General features: G+C 33.8%; 2 protein-coding genes across 2 annotated transcripts in view; both read left to right on the top strand.

Moving 5' to 3' along the window:
- Nucleotides 1-9,902, top strand: part of LOC110023302 — a 29,653-nt gene extending 19,751 nt beyond the window's left edge. Inside the window, exons 2-4 of the mRNA XM_020722624.1 lie at nt 8,156-8,224; nt 8,972-9,338; nt 9,473-9,902. Coding sequence (XP_020578283.1) covers nt 8,156-8,224; nt 8,972-9,338; nt 9,473-9,519 — 483 coding nt within the window. The 3' untranslated portion in view covers nt 9,520-9,902. The remainder of the gene's footprint in view (nt 1-8,155; nt 8,225-8,971; nt 9,339-9,472) is intronic.
- Nucleotides 9,903-18,465: 8,563 nt separating this feature from the next.
- LOC110023488 (protein BRANCHLESS TRICHOME-like) lies at nt 18,466-19,439 on the top strand. The gene has a single exon (XM_020722938.1). It carries the CDS (start codon nt 18,592-18,594, stop codon nt 19,264-19,266), a length of 675 nt encoding a protein of 224 aa, XP_020578597.1. The 5' UTR covers nt 18,466-18,591; the 3' UTR covers nt 19,267-19,439.
- The last annotated feature ends 1,972 nt before the right edge of the window (nt 19,440-21,411 follow it).

Genomic DNA, 21,411 nt, shown 5'->3' with positions numbered 1-21,411 from the left:
AGTCAATGTGAATTACGGCGATCGGACACGTCGACTCTCCGAATTGCGAAGCTGGTGCGCGCAGGAGTGCGAATTGTGCAGAAGGCCACCCTAAGGCTCGGGAAGGTCCTATAGGAATCCATTTTGGGTTTCCTCATGTCGGTTTCATCCTTCTAAATGTTAGAAGTCGATACCGCACACGCGAAACTCCAAAAGAGGACGGAAATAGGTCGAACTAAAAACGAGACGGGCACCACTTCTAAGGTTCTAAGATAGTCAAGGGAGGTCCCTAAGGCTAGATCCTAAACCCTAAGAGGAAGACTAGACCTCACTAAAAATGAGGTCAACAGTACTGAACAACATTAGCAGCATTGAAAATTACATTATATACATGATCATAATTATTGTATCACCAAAAAAAATCTACATGATCTAGCACGAATCTCCTTGCATTTGAATAGTGATAACATCTAGTCAAACTTCTGATCATTGGAGCTCTAATTACGACAAATATATAATCAACATGAACATCTCGACAATAAAAAAATTCACCGACACCAAAATGGATGCAATTTGAGTCCAAATGAGTCCAGTTCTAGTGCTTGAATTATAATTGGAAGCTTCAAGTCATTAATTGAAAGCTCAAATGGTCTTCAAATTTAACATGCTTTTACTCAATTTGAGTGTTTCGATAAAAAAAATCCAATGAGCTAAATATCACTTAATTCTTAAATAATTAAAGCAATCAAATAATGAAATAATTATCTATGATCAAAGGAATCAGCGCAGATTATTCAACGTAGTGTGTATTTTGGTTAAATTTATCAAAATATCTCTCGAAAAAATTATAATTAGATTCATCACTCTTCATATGCTGAAAAAAAAAAAAGAGATGTGAATTAGATATTCACTTATAGAGATTTTGAATCCTTTGACTTTCAGTGATAGCTGACTATCACAAGCGGCTGTTGTAGCGTAATTATTTTCATATGACTATTATCTCTAGACCGATGTTATCTAATTAAATCCTCATGGTATTTTGCCTGAATAATAACTTTAAGTTATTATTGTCTAACAATTATCACTTGATTGCCATTGTCATCTAACAACTACTTTAGCAATAAAAAGATATGCAATAATATCATTTTCAGTTGGATGAAAGTGAAACTCTATAACTTTAATTATTTGGTGGACTATTTTTACTTGGTTGTCTAGTTATTTTTCTCCTTTCACTTAAAAGATCTTGTTGTCTTTTATTACTTTCTTATGCATGCGTTGATATTTTTATCGAGCTAAGACTTAATTTTTTTGTTCTTGAGAATTATATAGCATGCAAGAAAAATAATTCTATTCTTTTAGGCTTTATTAGCACATATTCAATGGCCAACATGCATAATGCTTAGAACAATAGATCCTCCAACTCAAACATCCCCGGTTTCGGGGAACAATCCGAAACAAGAACATCAAGCTTCTACCTTATCCTTTACGTACAACCGCTATTTTGCTAGTGAAGGTTCATTAGGTCTATCGTTGGAAGATTGGATTTGTTGAATGGTGGTCGCATCATAAGTTTTTTTGGCTCTTATGGAAAGACTCAACAATTAGAATCGACACAACATGAGGTATTTCACCTCAAAATCAATTGACAATTGGGGATGTCCAACTTGAGAACACCTATATGGGTCCTCATCATTGCCATGCAGAATTTCCCCCTCCATCAGGATATGAAAATAACATCATAGACACTGTTAGTTTTATGCATCCATCTAGCTCGGTCATAACCATCAAAATGTCGTTAATGCCACCTCCATCTTATCATAAAGGGCATCTGATTCTTCTTTCTCCTAGGGGGAGTGGGATTTTTAAAGGAGCTACGAGGCGTAAATGGTTTCGAGCTCCATCAGTTTAATTTGCTAAGCCCCGAAATTTTTCTCTTTTTGAGCATTCCACATAAAAAAGTCTTGTTGCCTTTTTATCACTTCTATATGTGTGTGCTGATATTTTTATCTAGCTAAGACTTATTTTTTTTATTCTTGAGAATAATCTAGTTGGCAATAGATTAGTATCATTTGTGAAAATTAATTCTATTTTTTAGGCGCTATTCGCACATATTTAATGTCCAAATGCATAATTCTTGGAACAATAAATCCTCCCACTCCAACACCCTCATTTTGGGGAATGATCTCTAAATCAAAGATATCAAGCTTCTACCTGTCCTTTTCTTACAGGCATTATTTTGTTGATGAAGGTTAATCGAGTCTATCGCAAGATGATTGGATTCGTGGACTGGTGGAGTCCCAACATAAGTTTTCAGCTTATACGGAAAGGCTGGACGATCAGTACCGACACAATAAGAAGGGTTTCACTTCCCCCAAAATCAGCTACCAGTTGGGGGTGCCTAACTTGAGAACACCTTTATGAGTCCCCCACCATCATACTAGATTCCCCCCTCTATAGGGATATGACATTAACATTTTAGACACCGATTTTACACATCCGTCACGTGTAGCTCGGTTGCAACCACTGAAATGTCATTGTTACCATCATCATCTTATCATGAATGACATTTGATTTGAGGCGTAAAGGGTTCCGAGCTCCATTAGTTCATTATCATCAAAATGCCGCTACCAAGCTGATGATGTGACGCTGATGCCTGGCCTACATCATCGGACTACCACTGCACCACCATAAGTTGGCCATTGTCGATACTATTGTCCGACCAATGTTGTTGGAATGCCACCATTGATGCCTTCTATCTACTATCATTTGGTTGTCGTCTAGCCACTATCACCCAACAATCATCAACAGTATCATCTGGATAATGCTAGATTGTTGTCATCATTGCCTTGCTATTGCCCGACCATTGTCTTTCTATTACTCGACCATTGTCATTGTTTATGCACCGTTGTTAGACTGCCGCCTTCCGACCGCCATAGTCAAACCACCATCACTAAACTTTATTATTATACCTATGGTATCTCACCTCTTTTGCTATGCTCATAGATGCTCGGTCATAACTCGCTGACCTTTTTTACTCGACTAGAGTAGTCTGATCACACTTCCACATTTGTGGTCTCCCAACTTTTATTGCTTTGGCTACAATTATCTAACTTTCATCACTCAGCTACTGTTGCCTATCTACAACTGCTCAACCTTCATTGTTGATTCTTCTAACTAACCTTCACTATAATTTGAAAGGTCATTCCATTAACTTTTGAGACACGATTGTAGTTGGACAATCATTTTGCCCTTTTGCTAATAATTTTGTGGGAAAAGAGTTTAGACTGTGAAGCAATCTTAACTGCAATCTTGAAGAGTTGTTCATGTCAACATTAGAGGCATGGTTGTCTTAGGGTACTCCCTTTGCCTTTTACTGGATTTTCATTAGTTATAAGAAAAATATATTAATATTGAGAGCTAATTTTGGTTACATCATTAAGAAGATAAAGTACCGAGCATGGTTACATTTTGAAGACTCTTTTCTTTCTATCATCTATCCATTTCATGGAAAATAAATTGTGATGGGAGGTAACTCTAACTACAGCCTTTAAGAAAATTTTGTATTAACATCTTGGATGCAATCTCAAATAAGCAAGTTACGCCATTCAATTTCCTTCAGTGCAACCAAGGCAACCTAGTTGGCCCCAACAAATTTAAAAAAATTAATAAAAAAATTAAGCTCTATATATAGTAATTAGTTGGGTTGTTACTCTTTGGAGGAGAATGTAGCTATGGCCTCAAAGGGGCAATAAAGGTCTAAATGCAGACTAATTTTATCCTTGACACGGGATGCATGCAATATTTGTTCATTATAATCAAGGTACAATCGATACCAAGAGATTGAATTAAGTCTCTTTTATATAGTTTAATGTCATCGAGTAACAATTCGATGAACAACTTTATACAGGTCAAAAATCTATAATGAATTTCCTTTGATTTTTTTTTTCACATAAATTAATCTCATCAAGTAATTTTCCGATAAACAATGTAGGATAGGCCAAAAATTGTTGATGAATGTTCTTTGATCTCTTTTATATCGGCTAACATTGTTAAGTAACATTCTGACAAATAATCTCAAATGGATCAGATATCTTTCATGGATTTCTTACATCGACTTTATCGAGTGATACTTTGACGAATAGTCTTGGACAAATCAAATATTTTTGGTGAATTTTCTTAAACTCTTTCACATAATCTATTGTTGTCGATTAATACTTTGATAAATAGTTCTGGATAGATAAATTTGTAGTGGATTTTCCTTGACCTCATTTATATATGCTAATGGTAACAACTACTCTACAAATAATCTCAGATAAGTTGAAAATTTTTAGTGGACTTCCTATGACTTCTTCAACACAAGTCAATATCATGCGATTACTCTAGCAAATGACTAGACAAATCCAAAGTCTTTAATGGATTTCTCTTGATTCCTTTCACACATGATGACATCACTGAGTCGCACTATGATACACAACCTCATCTAGGATAAATATCTTTTGCATATTTCTTTTAACATCTTTTGTCATGGGTGACATCCCATATTAACTACTCAAGGAGTATAAATTTAATATGAAGAACCATTCATGACGTTTCTTATGGCCCTCTTAAAATCACAATATTGATACATTTTATTGCTTTTATGACAAAGCTCCAGCTATAATTTCATTTGGGAGAAAAGATAAGTTAATATATGATTCACTCCCTGCAAGGGGCAAGTACTTAAAAATCTAAAATATTCTTACATATAGATTGGGATTTCTTGAATTATCATATTTTATTCAATAATTTAATTTTGAATTTCGTTAAGTATCCATAATTTGGACAAAAATGAACATATATTCATGGGCAATAAAAATAAAAGATTTTTTTTCAAAACAATAAACATAGCTGCTGAATTTTCATGAGTTCACAATTCTCTATTTCAATATCACTAAATTTTTTTGAGATATATTATAGCCTTTAAGCTCTATATAAGCTTTCATCAGATACTCTTTTCCTCAATGTTTTTTGTTTCTGTGAAGTATTTGTCTTAATGATTTTTGATTTCAAATTATTCTAATGATATCAAAACCTATAATGATGCTTTGCGCTATCAACGTTGGCATTCAACATCATTATTTTCCAATAAGTGGTCTTTTCTTTCTCAAATTTGTTGACATTAACGTCAATGTCAAACTAAAAATTTAGTCTATATGAGGAATATAGTGAACAGTTCTTTCAAAGGAAGATTGGAGCCTCGCCATAAAAAGTATGACTCTTGATCACATCCAAAACTAGATCGATCAGGCTAGGGTGCAACACTTGTTTCAAGGAGATATTCTTGTCTCGATGTAGAAATTATGGATCATGATCTTCTTCAAATCCAATCTTTTTATGAAAGATAACCTTGTGCTTTTGCTAGTAATGCACTAATACTTACAAAGGGGAACTACATTTTACTTAAGCATATAATGTTTAACATCTATTAAGAGAAGAAACTAGAGCCTACAAGAGGAGAAAATAACATGTTTAATTTTTCAAACCCACCAAGGGTATTTATATATAAAAAAATAGGTATAATCAACAAAGACTATAGATATGATATCTTTAGTATTCAATGCCCCATAAAATTTTATTGAATTGTGATATTGTATAAGAATCGTCTGGAACTGTCAGTATTAAAATATCATATGAAAGTTGTTCAGTAAGGGATAATGTTAAAATCATTCTTAAATTTGTTAATTCAAGATAATTTTTTTCTCTTGCTATAGGAGCACTAAAGCCAGGATGATGCACGTGATGGTGTTGAGCCTTAATATAGAGGAAGTTTGGAGTTTGTGAAAAGGAATTAAACACCGCTTATACAAAATAGTATAGAACCTCTCTAAAAGAAATATTGAAGCTTGCAAAGAGAAGAGTGAAGAGTGAGTTTCCCTAGTTGATGGGATATTTATAACTAAAAATCATGGGTGTTGTATCAATAGTATGGGCGCTTTACTTGCTTATGTGCGTCGCCACTTACATACATGTGCACACTAACGTATCCCTCCGTCCACAGTTGCACCCCTGTGCGTGCACATGCCTACATACGTAGGTGTGGTGCTTATGTTATCGTGCATGTGTTTGCACCCTAGTTAGTCCTTGTACACGCGTGCATGTTGTTGCCAATCATGACAGTGACCCAACCTATCCAAGGTCTCATCATGTTTACTACACATCTCGACATTTCAAACTTAATTTTAATGCTTTCGTAACTCAAAGGTGTATTTACAATAATTTTTTGAGTAATTTAAAGAATATGAATATTTTTTATAATTTTTTATTCAATCGACATTTCGATTTCATAAATATTTGAAGTTATGATCGATGAAACTTGATTTACAATTTTATTGAGAGGTCCGCCTTGATAACTATGGAGTGGTCATACTTTGTAATGTGTCAAAAATTATAATTTTGAGATGCAAATTTTTTAATAACTTACCATGTATTTTTGGATGACATAAATTTTTACTTGCAAAAAATTGGGGAACAATTATTATATCAACAAACAATCTAGATAATCAAGCAAGAATCTCAAGGCTTATTTGAATTAATTTCAAATTAGGGATCATCTATGCTCTAGTTTCAACAAATTTATAATCAAAATGAACATCTCGACAAAACTAATCTCATGGCACTAAAGGAGATTCAATTTAAGTTCTAATGAGCCCAAATCGAGCATTCGTAGTATAATTGGAAGCATCAAAATATTAATGAAATGTTAAACAATTTTCAAATTTAATATGTTTATTGTCAAACAGAGCGTCTCGATGATAAACATCTAACAAGCCCAAGATTATTTAATTGTGAGACTATTAAGACGCTACAATAATGAATAATGATTTATGATCAAAAGAATCAACACAAACAATTCAATGAAGTATTTTGAGATTTTGATTAAATTTTTCAAAACATCACTCTTAAATGTAATAAATAGACATCATCCTCTATATGTGAAAAGAAGAACTGAAAACTAAATCTGCACGTAAAAAGAGCTGAAACTTGTCTACCAGTAACAATTGTCGACACTATTTATGACCATTGTAAGCCAAATATTGTCATATGGCTTTTGTTGCCCGACTATTATCTTCAATTTGGTGCTACTTGATTATTATCTTCAGGTTGTTGTTCTCTGACAATTGTCAGTTTCTTTGCCATTGAGAATTTTCTAGCATGCAAAATTTTTTATAGTTTATGCCTGCTACATTAAATTAATGTCTTCTTCAAACAAGCAGAAAAGACCCACGCCTTGCACTGGTGCAATTATTTAACTTGAGTTTGACTTAATGATTATTGAGTTTTTCACATAAAATATTTCATGCCTCATATATTTTTTCTTTAATTTATTTATTTGTGTATGAGATTTTCATGCATTGTTTTAAGAAAAATTTCTCTCTGCCGCATAAACATTTCAACAGAAGAACTAACATTTCATTTTGTATTAAACAGTAAAGTAATAAAAATATTAATAATAAATAATGCAAAGGCATTTTGAAAGTCTTTATAACACACACACACACTCACAATGATTTAAGTATACTAATGTTGCTTTGAAAATTTCTTTTTTATAAAATGCTTTTAAGTTGTTTTTTCTTATTTTTCCTTTTGAAAACGGTGAAAACTTGGATCTACATTATCCATTTGGTGGTATAAACAAATTCAGATGTTCTTACATTCACCGATATAGGTATTTGGATAATTTTAGTGAACTGATTACAACTTAAATTCACCTTGATTATGACTGTGTTTTAACCTATTTATGAACTGGTGATGACTTGTTAGCATAACAAGAATGACTCAACAATAACTCGCTGACTCCAAAATAACTTGTTTGTGGATTATCATCTTATGGATGAGTTCTTTGGTTGGTTCATCCACAATTCAATTATTGAGCCTCAAGGAAAGTTAAAAAAATTTCATTTTGTAAACGTTCAAACTTAGCTGAGAGAATATTCCGTGAACTAAAATGATTATATGTCCAAGTTTGTATTTTCAAAGTCTTTTGTATCAAGACCTTCATTCTCTCAGCACCAGTAAAACTGATGCCCCCACCCGCCTTTTTTTACTGCTCATAATGAGTAGTAATCCATGATTTTTTTTTTTTTCATACTGATGACATGATTTGCATTTTCTTCATTTTCTCTGTGGCCTTTTGCAGCATCATCCAGATGTCAGCCGGGATCAGCAAGCTGGTGAAGTTTTCAAGAAAATTCACTTGGCATATGAGGTTTTCTTACTATTTCCTCTATTATTTCGAGTTAATTGATTATTTCAAAATCATATTTTGAATGTTGGCAATGATTAAAGGTGCACTTTTGTTTTTTTACATTCTGTTTGTCTTTTTAGAAAGTACCTTCGGCACTGAATATCATCCACTGGAATACTTTTTCTACTTGCTTTATTGCAGCGTTTCCTACTAGCTATCAAGGTTTATTCTCATGCCTTTTTTGTGTAAGGGCATCCTTTCACCTTTTTTCTCATTTATAGACGGAATTAAAGATTAAAAAGCTATTTTCACATCCATTTGTGTTTCCTGGTCCATTTATCTCAAAACTGATCACCAATATTTTTCTTTTGATGATTCTCTTGGGTTTTCAAAGGTGATATGGCACAACCGGTAACTTTTTTTTGTCTCAAAGGCTACTTTTTTTTTCTTTTATAAACAAGCAGATACAGGTCACAAGAGCTATATCAGGGGACATTTACATACCAACCACTTCTTATGTATTTGCATATTTAACTCCCAAAGTGTGTTTTTTTACATTTATACCCCCCAAATCATTCATATCACATAAAAAATACCACTCTTTTAACTTTTAAAAAGTGAAATACACCTTCTCATGCATAAGTATGGTACAATATATGAAAAAGTATATGTTTAGATTTTAGATGTATAAATTCATAGGAATTGAGCGGTATTTATGTAAATCTTCCTTATATCAAGCAAAAACCCTAACTGCCTTTCATCGATCAGGTGCTATCTGATGAAGTAAAGCGTGCAAGGTATAACCTGACTTACAGGTTCCCCGCTGTCCCTAACCAATCAAGGCGAAAGATCTACAATTGGGAAGAACTAAGGCAGCAGATGCACGCCAAAAGGCAGAAGAACAAGGATGATTCGTGGACCTATCAAGCCCAAAAGAACCAAGATACAACTTCCTACGAAAGAGAACCATTTGTCGAAGTCCTCCGATTCGCCTTCTTCGCTCTCTTCTTCATGCAGACCATCGGCTGTCGTGCGTCCCTCACGCTATGCGGAATCTCCGCTTTCCTTGACAGGCAATTGGATGCGGGGTATAAGATGGGGTATGTGATGGCTTGGTTTTTAGGAGGCAGGACAGGTATTTTACTTACCTTGTGCATATATTTCGCAAGCTGGTTGTGTGGGAAGAGTAGCAGCGGCATTGTTGCTTTGGTGGTGGTTGCTATGTGGATTGGGGCTAACGTAACCAGATTTGCTCCTCCTCTTCCTCAGGGTGCTGTTCTTACCTTGCTTTACATGTCCATGAAGCTGCGGCTTGATTCTGAGGGAACAAGGTAAGTAAGCACCATTGAATTTCTCTTTTTTTTTCTAACCGTATATTTTCTGTATATATCCGTGTGATTGGGAGCTGATAAAAAAAGAAAATATTTACTATATTTCTCAAAGTATTGCGTCTTTTTTTGGTATATGGTCGATGAAAACTCAACTTAAGTGAGGTTGAGTGAGACTAACCACGAGAATTGAAACAAATGGTGAAAGTTGAGATTGTGAGAAGGGGCATATTGATTTCCAAACTCAAATCCTTTTGAAAGTTGTAGCTTAATGCTATATGCCTCGAAAAAATTGGAGTAATTACATACATCCCCGCTCAATTCCTATGTATTTTTGCATCATGACATCTTATTTATCTATACATGAGAAGTTGTATTTACTTTTAAAAAGTTAAAATAGTGGTATTTTCTGTGTGATATGAAAGATTTGGAATATATATATGTAGAAGGTAAAGTTTAGACATTAGATATGTAAATACATAAGAATTTGGTGGTATGTATGTAAATGCCCCCAAAAAAATTCATGTTTATCTTGGATGATTTTATGAACTATGTGATAATATTAGCTTTTGATTTTTAGAATTATCTTTACATTGCATTTAGAATTATCTTTTTATGCTAAAGTTTAGCATAAATTTGTGGGATGTCTTTTATGTAACATATTCAAATTCATTCAAGGGTAAAATATCCAATAGGTTCTTACATCTTTTGTTTTGCTTCGAGATGGTTTATATTCCATCCCTCTCTTGCTTTTAAAGACGGCTAGCTCTGTCAATCTTCGAAAGATTCTTGAGTAAACTTGGAGGATGATGGTATTTTAATTATGAAAAAAATTATTTTATTTTAATTTTAATTAAAAAAATTAGCAAATCATCAATTAGTTAATGAAATATTTAAAATTGCGACCATTAACGTGAGGTGGGCCCGAACTTATTTTGGGCTCAATTTTTGCCTAAGCTTTTGTTAAGACCAACTCAAATTGGGCTTTATTCAGTAGCCCACTTTCTTTCTTCGTTCGCTAAAATTTAAGAATGGATATATATGTATATATATATTTCAGCTAGTCGCCTACATTCCATCGACCGTTGATTATTTACTCAACATAGTGTGTATGAAGAAACCAATAAAATGATTAATCTTGTTAACATTGCAAAGGATGTTCGGATAAGGTAAGTGATATTCTAATTGTCCTTGTATGCTTCTTAACAACCATCACTATTATACCTTGTGTTCATGAAATAAATAAGAGCATAAAATTATAAATATTTTTTGAAATTTTTATGATGTATATAAACTTTATTATATTTTCTTATCTTTGTATTGCATGGTTCTAACCATATTTTTTTTAATTAATCAGCAAAATTCAAGTCGAATAAGCCTTATTAACTTTCTCTTTGATTTTGTCAGAATTTTAATTGAGCCAAAAATAGATCAATTCAATGTAAAATAACAGTCTACTCAATATTCAACTCTTAAGTCATTATTCCTTAATTTGGAATTTGGTCAAATTTAAAGCACAAGTCCTCATCGATGTTGTCGGTGTGCAACAGTCGAACCGATGACCGTTGCTGCCAGCGTGCCATCGCCGACCGTCGCAGCCATAGTTGTTGTTACCAATTGTCATACTAACTGCGGCTCGCAGGCGGCCATTGCCGATGACTATCATTGTTTTCGGCCATCGCTATTAGCCACCGTCAATAGCCACCGTCCTAACGACACTCATTGGGTCGCTTGCAGCTTTTCTCGGCTACTAAATATGCATTACATTGTAATATACTATTTTTTGTGCAAGCCTAGAGAGAGGAAGAGAGAGAGAGAGAATTATCCACAAAAAAAATAATTTGGTTTGAATGTAAATGGTAAAATATTTTCTTTTAATTTTATAAAAAAATAATTATCTATAACTGCGTTGTTTGTCTCTTACAAAATAATATAGAATATCTTATACACCATAATTTATTTTCTTATATTTCATGCATATAATATACAAATTCTTGTAACAAGGCCCAGCAAATCTTCAGCAATAGCTTCTAAGCATGCACCTTTTTTTTTGTCTTTTTGTATTTATTTGTGATTTATAAATCACTTACAAATGGCTCTGTTGCATAGTTTCTGTTGAATTATGGCACTATACTTTTATTTTTTTTTTTCAAAATTTCGTTTTTTTTAAAATATTTGGAACAGCTTTCAGTAATTTTTTTTTATTTTTTTGAAAATAATATCCATAAATAATATTTTGCTTCTTTTTATCATCCGCATGTGGCAGCAAATCATAGTTAGATTTATCCAAAAGCATAGTCTCTGTCCATGATATTACAACAGAAAAAATTAAATAAATGTGGATATTTACATACATGCCACCCAATTCTTATGTATTTGCATATCCCATGCCTAAATTTTAATTATTACATTTATACCACCAAAATCTTTACACATGTTCAAGAAAGTGACATTTATGTAAAACTTGAATCTTTAGGGGGTTATATTTGTAAATACAAAAGAATTGAGTGGTATGTATGTAAATATTCTTAAATGAAGTAACCAAAAAAATTGTTCTTATTTGAAAGAAATATTAGTTGACGTGTGAAATCACCATATGGCGACTATATGGCTCTAAAAGTAATTTTGAGTATATATATCTTACAGTATCCTGAGTTACCCCTCATTGTTATTAAAATATTTTTATTACCTAAAGTCGACAATTACTATAACGCTGAAAGTGGATTAATTTCTATATAATAGAAGTTTACAAAGTCAAACACTTTTATAAATATTTTTAATGAAAATAATAATAATTTGCATGAAAAATGTTAGTGTTTAGTTAGAATATATGAAATTTTGTGCATGCATTGGGGCTGCGGCGTGGTGTCGATGCGGTTCGCATCGCATTTTGACAGGTTTTTTTAAAAAGCTGTCGCTGAAATATGCATTTTTTACTTCACCTCTGGTTATGTGAGGTGTTAGCTTTGTAGTGACGGTCAGACTTAAAAAAAAAAAAAATATTGTAATAATCATCACAATTTTTTGAGCATAAGATTATTATTCAGCAGTTTCACAGCTTCCCCAAACATATCCTTAATAGTATCGATATATGTGGATCTATCAATTAATTGTTAGATTTTTGTTGGTTTGATTATAATACATGATTATGATGCAAATCATCTAAAAATTGATACCAATTATGATTGATATTTAGGGTTATATCAATACTAATTAATTTTTCGATTATATTATACTTTCAAGCTCACACTATTTTCACGAGTATTTATTAACATGTGCGCATGGTTTAATTTATCATTAGCAAGGACTCATCGTGATAATTTATCTTTCTTATCAAACTCAACTCATATTATTATATAATAATTAAGTCAACTGAACATAATTGTTGTGGTTAGGCCAATCAAAATAAAATCTTGGAGTCAAGAGATTCGGCCCAATCCAATCCAACCCAACTCAACCCAACCCCCAGATCAATCCAAAACTATATTTGATTGTAGGACACTTGGGTTGGGTTGGCTCAAATGCATCCAGCTGGAGCGCCAAAAACGAGCCGAGCTTGAGCGAGTTCAGGCTTGGCTCGTGTTCAGCTCGTGAACAATGTGTTCGTGTTTGGCTTGATTTAAATATTAGTGTTCGTGTTCGGCTCGAAATTGGCTCGAAAAAATTAAATTGAAAAAAATAAATGTAAAGTGTGGAATTTAGACCTGGACCAAATATATACAAAAAAGACACTAACCACATTACTACACAAGAGGTTATGATTTAAATATATATATAAATATATATAATATATTATTACATAAATAATTATATATATATATTTTAATTTCGAGCTAAAACGAGCCGAACACTAGAGAACAAAGAGTTCTTCGAGTTCGGCTCGGTTATTTAATTCGAGCTTTAAAAACTTGTTCGTGTTCGGCTCGTTTACTTAACGAATGAGCCGAACAAGAGCTACTTAACGAGTCAAATACGAGCTCTTTGCGAACAACAAACTTTTTTGACAAACCTACCGGCCCAATCCAGCAAAAAATAAAGAGAAAAATATGGCTGACTGAAATAAAACGTGACAAAACCGGCGAAGCATATTCAGAAGCAGTTGACCTAGTTGACCTAGATAAGATAGCGGCAACCAAGTCATTAAAAATAACATATAATAAAATACATGTTTACCTGCATCAATATAGTAGTTGAGGATATAATTTTGTCACAAGAAGATTATAAATTTAAATTACATATATTATCCTTTTGGTTGGCTTTTCTGAAAAAAATAAGTATAAAAGGATTTGTTAGAAGCTATTAGACGAGTCTCCCGATCAACTTCATGTGCCTAATAATTCTATTCCGCATATAGACAGAATCAAACCCGTGACCCCATGGGTTTTATAAACTCTGCTAATCAAAGAGTTACGGTAGACTACACACAAACAAATATATATATATATATATAGTTCTTGGCCTGGTCTTCCCTCATGCGCTATAATTTGAGGATCACACCCTGCACTTGGAGGGAATCGAACCTCAGATCATGAGAGACTTACAACTGACAAGCAGATGCCCGACCGACTGATCTGAACATATCACACCGTTTTGATGAGAAGATGTATTTCACCATATTTATTAAATAATAATAATGTTTATTTTGATTTGACATGAACGATTTGAATATTATAAATATAACAATTAAAATTTGGATATTATGTGTAAATTTATAAGAATATTTGTGTGATATTTATGCAAATGCCCATAAATTAAATGACAAATCATGAAAAAATAAAGTAAAGAGTGAATTTTACATTTTTTTTTAATAAATTAAACTCGGTCTTGTAAGAAATATTCAGATCGTGATGAATTGATTATTAATTTTCTCCTTACAATTTCCTAAATTCAAATTTCTGCTTCTAGTGGTTATATTAAATGCTATCAAATTGCATTTGTATACTCTAAATTTTAAAATATATTTTTAAAAATATCATAGATAATTTTTTTATTTAATAATGTTGGTACACAAATCAGCTCATTATTCTGGCTTAAGCGATGCATCTAAACATTCTGATAATATTGCAGTTTGAAAAATAATTTGCTGATAAGATCATCTAATACTAGATTCGACGGCCTTAACTGGGACACGTGGCGAAAATCAACCTCGCCGAACATGAAGAACCCCCAGCCGGCACGGTGCAAATTGTCAAAGTAACCGGGCAGGTCTGGGTGAATAGGCTAACGAACTACTGTTCAACATAGAAGCGAGAAAAGAAACACTCTGATCCTAAAAGATGCAGCGAAAGTAACGAAAGCCTTGATGGTTACTGATACGTGTTAGAAAATTATGGCAGAACAATTGCAATGCCTTGATACATATCCAAGTCAAATCTATGTAATGATTAGTTCTTGGCCTTGGATGATAAATCTCGTGGGCATTTATGAGATAGTCATTGATGCTTAATTCTTCATTGTGTCGGATTAATGACGGGGTCTGGCGTAGTTGAGGAGACCCACTTTAAACTGAAGATGACAATGTAATGATTAGTTCTTGGCCTTGGATGATAAATCTCGTGGGCATTTGTGAGATAGCCATTGATGCTGAATTCTTCCCTGCGTCGGATTATGATAAAAAGCAGATCAACGCCCTCACTCGACTTGACAAATTCTAATCATCGGTCGTACGACTTTCGCTTAGTCAACTTTCAACCCTAGCTTAAGCGGGTTTGCACATTATTAGATGGGTTTTTTAGTATTCCAACGGTGGGTGCTAAGCCTTCTAATGTTGACCCCTAGTCTTTCGTTGATGAACCTTTGATCTTCCGTCTGTGGGCCCTTACTCTTCCACGTGTCAGCTCTCTTTACTCGTGCTCTTGTGCACATATTGTCTGTTGGATTTTCTTGAGATTCATGCAAGCACATATCTCTTGTAAAAACTTATTAAATTTTGATTTATCCATGAATTATATGCCGAGGTTTAGTGCGTAAGGAAAGAGAGTTGAGAGAGAGAAATGAATAGTGAAACGTCTTGTTTATTCGTCTTTTCTCATAAAATGATCTCCCTATTTATAGGAGAAACGATACACTTTGTGATATTATATTTTCACCAATTCTTTAATGGGGTCGATAGAAGATATTTTAGAAATTTCACACACAAGAACATGTTGCTCCGCTGCCCTATGACTAGTTCAGTTGGGCTAGCAGTGCTTCGGCTTAGTAAGATTGCTTATGTCGGTTTGATTGAATTGGTGTTGTCGATTAGCTGGATTTAATTACCTTTAGGTTCGCAAAACATACTTGGCCGACTATATTCCTGTCAGTTGATTCAGTTTGACCTTTGACCTACAATCTCTAGATGAGAAGCTCATGTCGGTAGAACAACACTAGGCTATTGAGTAAAGGGAGTTATATAGTGTGGAACTAAAGCGTTTCAAGCAGCATCTAAGGCTGGCGCCTAGGGGGCAGCCATGGATGCTCAAGCGTCCTATAAAGGGTCGAAAATAGAAAGGTCAGTGCCTATGCATCGGGCTTTTGGTGCTTAAGTGCCCTACATGGTGCGGGTGCTACTCGTTTTTCGGAGAGACCGACACATAAGCACCCTTTTATTGGCTTCGATATAAAGCGCTTGGCACTTAGGCACCAAGTTTGGGGTCCTAAGCGCCCGATACAATTAGTACACAAAAAACTTATTTTTTAAGCCAATTTTGAGCAGTTTTCTAGCTACTGCTTATTTCTTTCTTCTGATATCTTTGACGAGCATCCCCGTGAAGGTGATGAGTGTTGAAGAGGTTGATCTTGGTGGTTTAGCGTGATTTTTGTGTTGGATATAGGAGGGAAGATTGTTAGTGCAAGTCCTGTAAGTTTTTTCATATGAGTGTGGAGAGGAAACATGTGTGAGTTCTTTATAATACTTTCTGAATTTTGTAGTAAAATTTATGGTGGTGTGGCTTCGTGGTATTTTGTCATTTTTTGGTTTTTCCTTATAAAATTCTTATGTGCTTTCTGGTTGCTTTTATTTTGATTTCTTAAATTTTTTGTTCTGATTTTCTCAAATCTCGTGATCTTATTCTGCGGTGAAATTGGAAGGTGGCTCTTTCGAAGTAGTTTCCTTAACAAATAGATATTTGAGTGTGGTTCGATTCGAGTGGGAGCAATGGCCGAAGAAGCAATGTTCAAAGTGGAGAAGTAAAATAAGACAAACATAGTTTTCTAGAAGATGCAGGTGGAGGACTTGTTGTATAAAAAAAAATTATACTTCCCACTACAAGGAATCACAAAGAAGTCAAAATATATACCTTTGGAGGAATGGTAAGCGTTGGTTTGAATGACACTAGATTTGATTTGGTTGACACTTTTCTCATATGTTGCGTTCAACATTGTGAATAAGAAAATTATGGTGGATCTCATGGTGGCAATGGCCAAAATGTACGAATAACCTTATGCTTCCAACAAGGTTTTTCGTTATGTAAAAATTATTCAACACGATGATGGTGGAAGGCGGTTCAATGGTAGAGCGTTTTAATAACTTCAACATTGTGAAAAGTCAGTTGTGTTATGTGGGCATCAAGTTTGATTATAGATTTGGAGCACTTGTGATATTATTTTTGTTGTCGGAACGTTGGGATGGTTTGGTAACGAAGGTGAATAATTCTTCTGAGACTTCGAAATTGAACTTTGATGATATAGTGGGTCTGATGCTGAATGAAAAAGTTCACAGAAAAGCAGAGAAATGTGTTTTTGTGTAAGTTGTGAAAAAGTAATGGAAATTATAATTTTTTTTTTCTGTTTTACAGGTTTGCGTCGGATTTGTGCATGTTTTTAGACGCAAAATCTCATGCTCAAATGACAATAATATTTCTTCGTTCGGTGATATTTCTGACAAAAAAGAGATTGCAATCCTATGCTAATATTCATCGTCTGATATTTTTAAACGCAAATGTCAACGCAAGTTATGTATAATCAAATCCCATGCTGATACATGCATAAATAATTTTTCGTCGGAATATTTCGACGTAAATTAGATGGATATAAAATTACCGATCCCAAATTTAACGTCAAAACAAATCAGACGCTAATTCTTAAATATCGTCAATTTTGCGACCAATTTACGTCTGATCAAGCTAACACAAAGAAGCATAATTCCTATAGTGAAACCTGCAACGAAAAATAAACATAACAACACATAAACCAGAAACAAAACCGAACAAAAAAAAAACATCAAGGGAAACTAAAGAGCTCACTTGCACGAAAATATTAAAATTCTGTCTAAAATACCAATTGTCGTCTATATAACCAACTAACAATACTGCAGTTATCAATAACAAACTATTCACCAATTATGACATATGTGATTAATTATTACTGTAACTTCCAACTACGTCGTTAATGACCAATTGTAAATATCATTGCACCGCGACGAGTCTTGTAACACACAAGTATATAAGCATATGATTTACTTAATATATGAAGCATTTATTAATTCATGATCTTAAAGTAGAGTTATGAGTTTCTATTTATTTCATGAGAAATTATGATAACTGATGTTTCTTTATTTATTTGTGTGTGAGAAATTTAGCCTTGTTTAAATAATAATTTCTCTCTGCCGCATAAATATTTCAACCCATATTGTGTATTTAACATAAATATTATTTCTGTATATTGGATATATGATCAAATTATATTAATTTTCTTATAATATAGCGTCAAGTTAATTTTTATGATATAATATAAGAAGAATGGTCTCGAATTATCAATTAAATATTTTTTTAAATTAAAAAAGTTAAAATAAAATCAGGATAAATATATATTACTCAACTCAAAATTGCCAACATGTGGATATGTAAATAAATAAAATTTGTGGGGTATGTATGTAATTTTTTTTTAATTTTTTTTTTTTTTTTTTTTTTTGAAGAGGTCGAAAGCCGACCATGGGGACACAAACGTTAAAAAAATATATTATTAGTTAGGTGGGACCCACCCTTCATGATGCCTCCTTCCTCCTCAAATACAGCGCAGGGTCCGCATCCACGGCAGCAAAAGCAGAGAAGTTCCTAATCGATCAGACAGACGATCACAGACATGGATTCTCCTTCTCTCCCATGGAAGCTCTACCAAAACCCCCATTTCTCCTCCGAAAGCCACCATGATTCTAATCCCCATCTACTCCCCTTACATAACATCGAAACCGATCCCCACCCCTCTTCGCAGACGAACGACCTCCGCACCGATCTGGAGGTCGAGCGCCGCCTTCGAAGAGACGCGGAATCCCTAACGAGATCACTCTCCCTAAAGCTCGCCGAGGAGCGGCGCCTCCGCGCCGAGGCCGAAGCTGAGGCCGCGCGATGCCGCGATGAGGCCGACCGCGCCGTACAAGAAGCTGAAGAAGAGCGCCAGATGCTCAAATACGCGGATGCGTGGCGTGAAGAGCGCGTGCAGATGAAGCTCACCGAGGCCGCGATCGTCCTTGAGGAGAAGATGATGGAGATTGCGAAGTCGGGTGTTTCCCGATCTAGCGAGGTCGATGGGAAAGGGAGGCAGGGGAGGGAGAATCCGCTCATCAAGAAGTGCGTGAAGGGGTCTGCGGAATCACCCAAGACGGCGGGTAAGGCTCGGTCGCCGGGATTCGTGAGGGAGAAGGAGCGCGCCGATAAGAAATTGGAGTGTCAGAAATCTCAGATTGGGGCTTTTCTGAGGCAGAAGAGTGCTTCGAATTTTGGGGTGATGGCTAATTCGCGGAGTTTAGTTGTGCGATGATTTTCGTTTTTGTTGTTGGTGTTGATGTTCTTGATGCTTCAGCTGCTGCTGCTGCTGATTTTAGTTTGGAGAAGTTGGGTACCTGTTGAGGTACTGCTTAGAATAATTGTATTTTTATCAAGGTTTTTGGCAATAAAATTTGCCTGCTTCCGGTTACAATTTGTCTGTAAAAATGGCTGCAGTTTGAATCTGATTTCAAGCATGATAACAATCATGCATTATTCTCATCACAATTCTTTTTAGTCACACTCCAGTCTGAAGGGTGGTACATCTAATAGCACAGACATGATGAAATGAATTGAACATGTTTGGTATTAATGAAAATTTGTATGAAAATTAAAAAGAATATATAAGATGATGACAGAAGCTAGTTGAATCAAAACGGAAATGATAATAAGAAAAGACGACCGATAACCAAAAAGAAAAATACAATAGTAAACGTAGATGCCGAAATACCAAGAAGGGTTAACTTAAACTCGAAAGCATGCTCTTATGGAGATGATGCTGCTAGCGACTAGCGACTGAATATTGTCTGTAATGCAAAATATCATAGAGCGGGTTTGATAAATAAATTGAGTAAATAACGACTATCTATTAAAACATAAATAACAAGAGAAATGAGACATATGATATAATCAACATATAAGAAGGATTATTATGTGGATATACAAGACCATAAGCCAATAAAGAAGTGATAAAAATCAAATATGTTTACATATCATAAAAAAACATTGAATGATTTTCAATCAACTTTATCATTATTCAATTTAGTATTTATTATTTATGTAGTCGATTTTAACTTACAATCTAAAATCGGGAAGGACAATATCAACCTACAGAAATCCAATAATTTTTTTGTAAAGGCGTCGCGACGTGGCCTGTCCCCTCGGCTAGCCAATATCCAAAAAAAGTTCCACTAATCTAAATGTTATCACGCAAGTATATCAAATTTTTCACAGGTGTTGCTTCACATAAACTTGTGTTATGACATGAATTTACATACAATTTCAATAAAAGTAAAGTGTAAGGAAATGAAAACTTTATAAATACAAAATTACTCATTTATGCAGAAAATTTGAAGTAATAAATTAAGACAGTTAGTTCTTCCATTATTAGCAATAATTGAAGTCTATATCAAGTGCAAAATTATAATTGAAGTAGTAAGAATATGACTGACAAACTTATAAAAATAACAATCATTCTACTAAGAATAATAATGATTAACACTTCTAATTACAAAATATATGTTTATCTTTTAATGAAGAGTAATTATTTACCTCAAGACGACAAACGCGATACTTTTACGAATTCGACGACTTGACTATTGTTCTTTTGCCACTTAGAAAAGAAGATATAAATAATTATGCAGTTAAGTTTTATCTTTAAATTAAGTATTCTCTAATTGACATTTATTATTATAATATTATTATATTACTTTTAAAGTAAAATAACTTAAATCATGATTCTAACTTATCTTAATAACAAAGTTATATTATATAAAAAGTATATGATAAAACTGAGAAAAAAATGGCATGCATGTAAATCTTTCTAGGGGGAGCCACCATAGCAGGAGTAGATAGTAGTTTGTGTGACATACATACGCCTAAGAGAACTCAATGAAAATGAAAATGAAAATATAAAGTAGAAAGGAGCTCTCAAACTTGTTTTTTTTAAAAAAAAAAAAATCATTTATTTAATTAAAAAATAATTTTTTTTCAAAGTGAGAGAGAGAGAATTAGAAGGGTGCTTCAATTAGAAATATTTTCTGGAAGATGGGGAGTCTAGAGGTTATGGAAATTGGATTAATCACCAATTCATATTGTAGTACATCATTTGGCCAATTGGAAGGCTGATTTTAACCATTGAAGATTGATTTTATTAATTCTCTCATTCATTCTTTTTCTTGGAGTGAACTGTTTGTATGACTTTGTGTGTCTTATTGTGCGGATAAACTATTGTCTGTCATTTGGATGTTTGAATGATGGTCTGGATCACACCGTGTTGTGTGGGCAGCGGTGTGATGCGATCCATGTTCGTCTTCCAGAACTATAGAATCAGGATGTAATATTTTACCAAGAGATTGAGATATATATATATATATATATATATATATATATCATCCATAATATTTAAAAAAAAATATAT

This window comes from Phalaenopsis equestris, unplaced genomic scaffold, assembly GCF_001263595.1.
Source record: "Phalaenopsis equestris unplaced genomic scaffold, ASM126359v1 Scaffold000224, whole genome shotgun sequence".
NCBI classification, from domain to species: Eukaryota; Viridiplantae; Streptophyta; class Magnoliopsida; order Asparagales; family Orchidaceae; genus Phalaenopsis; species Phalaenopsis equestris.
Note: the sequence above shows the minus strand (reverse complement) of the source record. Positions and strands in the feature narration are given on the sequence as shown.

Excerpts from the sequence above, each read along its gene's own strand:
- LOC110023488 (XM_020722938.1), top strand. The coding sequence starts at position 18,592 with ATGGATTCTCCTTCTCTCCCATGGAAGCTCTACCAAAACCCCCATTTC.